The sequence below is a fragment of the Hydra vulgaris genome, chromosome 04 (genome assembly GCF_038396675.1).
Source record: "Hydra vulgaris chromosome 04, alternate assembly HydraT2T_AEP".
Taxonomy (NCBI): domain Eukaryota; kingdom Metazoa; phylum Cnidaria; class Hydrozoa; order Anthoathecata; family Hydridae; genus Hydra; species Hydra vulgaris.
The window spans coordinates 7,430,020-7,432,805 of NC_088923.1; the positions used below are offsets into that span (position 1 = coordinate 7,430,020).

Here is a 2,786-nt window from a genome sequence, read left to right on the forward strand (position 1 = left end):
ACTTAACCAAATTATTTTTATTTATAATAGCTTGATTATTTGTTAATCAAACAATAAATTATAAACGTAACAAACTATAAATGTAACTTAAAAGAGTGTTATAAAAGTAACAACACTGTAGTGTTATTACTTTGGTCTGATATTCACCTTTTTATGAACTTTTAAATACCTATTTTATTTTTTGTAGATGAAGAGACAAAATATGTTAACCACATATTTCTCGAAAAAAATAAGAGAAGAAACATCAGTAAGTAATGATAGCAGGTCGACTATAACAGAAGTAGAAGCAGTTTCAAGAACTTTACAGGAAGAAATACTAGAGATTCCTAGTTACCAAAATGAAGACAATAATAACTTACCAAGCTGTTGGAATGCAAAACAGTTGAAGGAGTTTAAAATTAAATATGATGGGCTATTTGTCAGTAATCAGAAATTGGGATGTGAGTATTGTTTAGAAATGGAATCAAAACTAATATCTCAGGAATGGAAAAAATGTAACGTTACGACATCGGGGAAAGACAAAATAGTGCAACAAGCATCTTTAAGAAAAAAAATGAGTGAAAATTTTGTACCAAAAGCAGACAAACTAGCTGTTGAACATGCCAAGATACTTAAAAAACAAACTTTTACAGCATGCATCGATAAGATGAACGAAAAATTTATTAGTTCTACTACAAGAATCTTCAACACTGTTTACAGTCTAGCGAAAAGAAATCGTCCGTTTTCAGACATAGAAAGTGTAATAGAGCTTCAAGTAAAAAACGGGTTGGACATGGGACCCGGATTTCATTCTCGACATAGTGCAAGTAAGATAGTAGAGCATATCGCGCAAGAAACTAAAAAAGAATTGTTTATATCAATTATTAAAAATAATTTAAAAATTTGTACTGTTATTGATGAAGCTTCCACCATTTCCAGTAAATCAACGCTTATAGTTTTCATCAAAGTAGAATCTTCTACAGTAGCATCTTCTGAAATATCCCCAATAATATTCGTAGATGTTGTGGAACTTGACGCACAAGATGCAAATACTATTTTTCAAAGTTTGTTGGGTGTATTACTTGCTGTTGGATTTGATACAAATTATTTAAAACTGAATTTAATAGGATTCTGTTCTGACGGTGCTAGCGTAATGCTCGGTTGTAAATCTGGAGTCAGCGTACGAATAAAAGAGATGTTTCCAAATGTTATTATTTGGCTCTGTCTCAATCACCGCCTACAACTTGTTTTAGATGATTCCATAAAAGATATCAAACAGGTTAATCATTTTAAAGTTTTCATGGACAAAATATATTGTATTTTTCATCAATCTAATAAAAACCAAAAAGAACTGAATGATATTTCCCAGGAGCTTAGTTTGGATATAATTAAGATTGGAAGAGTGTTAGGACCAAGATGGGCTGCGTGCAGCCTAAGATCTGCACTTGCTGTATGGCGGAGCTACCCTGCTTTGTATACGTTGTTCTCTTCTAACCAAAAAATATCTGGAATGGCAAAACGACTACAAAACAAATGTTTTCTAGTAGATTTAGCTCTAATGATTGACATCCTACAGGAGTGCTCTCTACTATCTAATGCCCTTCAAGCTAGAAATATAAATGTTGCCAGGGGAGATCAACTGATTAGAAGAACAATTAAAGCTTTTCAAATGCTCAAAGATCGTCGCGGTCATTACGAAAAAAAAAGTGGATGAAGTTATAAACTCTGAAACATTCAAAAACATTATCTTCGTCGAAAACAGAATGTATGGAAATCTTCCCAGAGATTCCCTTATTGACAGCATCATAAAAAATATGAAATTAAGATTGATGGATTGTTCTCATCTCGGATTAAATGGTAACAAAAAAATATTGATAATAGCATTATTTATGAACTAGCCAATTTGCTATAGCCGAGCACATGGAAAATTGAAGATATTGTAGTTCCGTGGATAGAGGCCGAAAATAATTTTGATAAATTTCAAAAATTTTTTAATTTTGATATCGATAAGAATGATTTCCGTGATTATGTAGAAAATGTAATAAACAATGGCCATCAACAAATTAGTAAAATTGCAGAAAACATTCAAAAAGCAAAAAATTTGGTTAATACGGTTGCCGTTAGCAGTGCTGAAGCAGAACGAGGATTTTCATTGATGAACATTATAATTACTGATATAAGAGCCAGATTAACAGTGCAGACAGTATCAAATTTGATGACATCAAACTTAGTTTGTCGTCCATTGGAAAATTGGAACGCAGTTCCCTATGTAAAAACTTGGTTGAGGAACCATAACTCGGCAGGTGATACAAGGGTTAAAAAATCTAAACCGAACGAATATACTGAAAATTAATTAGCTATTTGGAAATCTTTTAAATAATATAATTACTTTATAACAATAATATTTACTAATATATGAAATTTCACAATTTTTTGTTATGTTCAGTTTCTTTTTATGTAAATTTTGTATCTCTTGAAATGAATGAATAAAATAAAAGTGATTTTCACCTCGTTGAATTATTTTTTATTCTCTTTTATCCTATTACATTATTGTTGCAAAGAATATGAACAATAGTTAAATATTCTTGACTTAGTCTGCCACTCTGACAACAATAATATTTTGATGGAAATATTAATATTAAAAAAATAAAAAAATTTTTAACAAAATATCACTGCTCACAGTTTGATAAATTTTTTGACATAATCACTGTATATATATATATATATATATATATATATATATATATATATATATATATACATATATATATATATATATATATATATATATATATATATATATATAT

The 2,786-nt window shown here is 29.5% G+C and overlaps 1 protein-coding gene across 1 annotated transcript; it reads left to right on the top strand.

Annotated features, from left to right (window-relative positions):
• Positions 1-202: 202 nt before the first annotated feature.
• On the top strand, positions 203-1,693 carry LOC136079153 (E3 SUMO-protein ligase KIAA1586-like). Its single transcript, XM_065794873.1, has one exon. The coding sequence runs from the start codon at positions 203-205 to the stop codon at positions 1,691-1,693; it is 1,491 nt and encodes a 496-aa protein (XP_065650945.1).
• The last annotated feature ends 1,093 nt before the right edge of the window (positions 1,694-2,786 follow it).

Coding starts and splice junctions, on each gene's coding strand:
- LOC136079153 (XM_065794873.1), top strand. CDS start 203: ATGTTAACCACATATTTCTCGAAAAAAATAAGAGAAGAAACATCAGTA.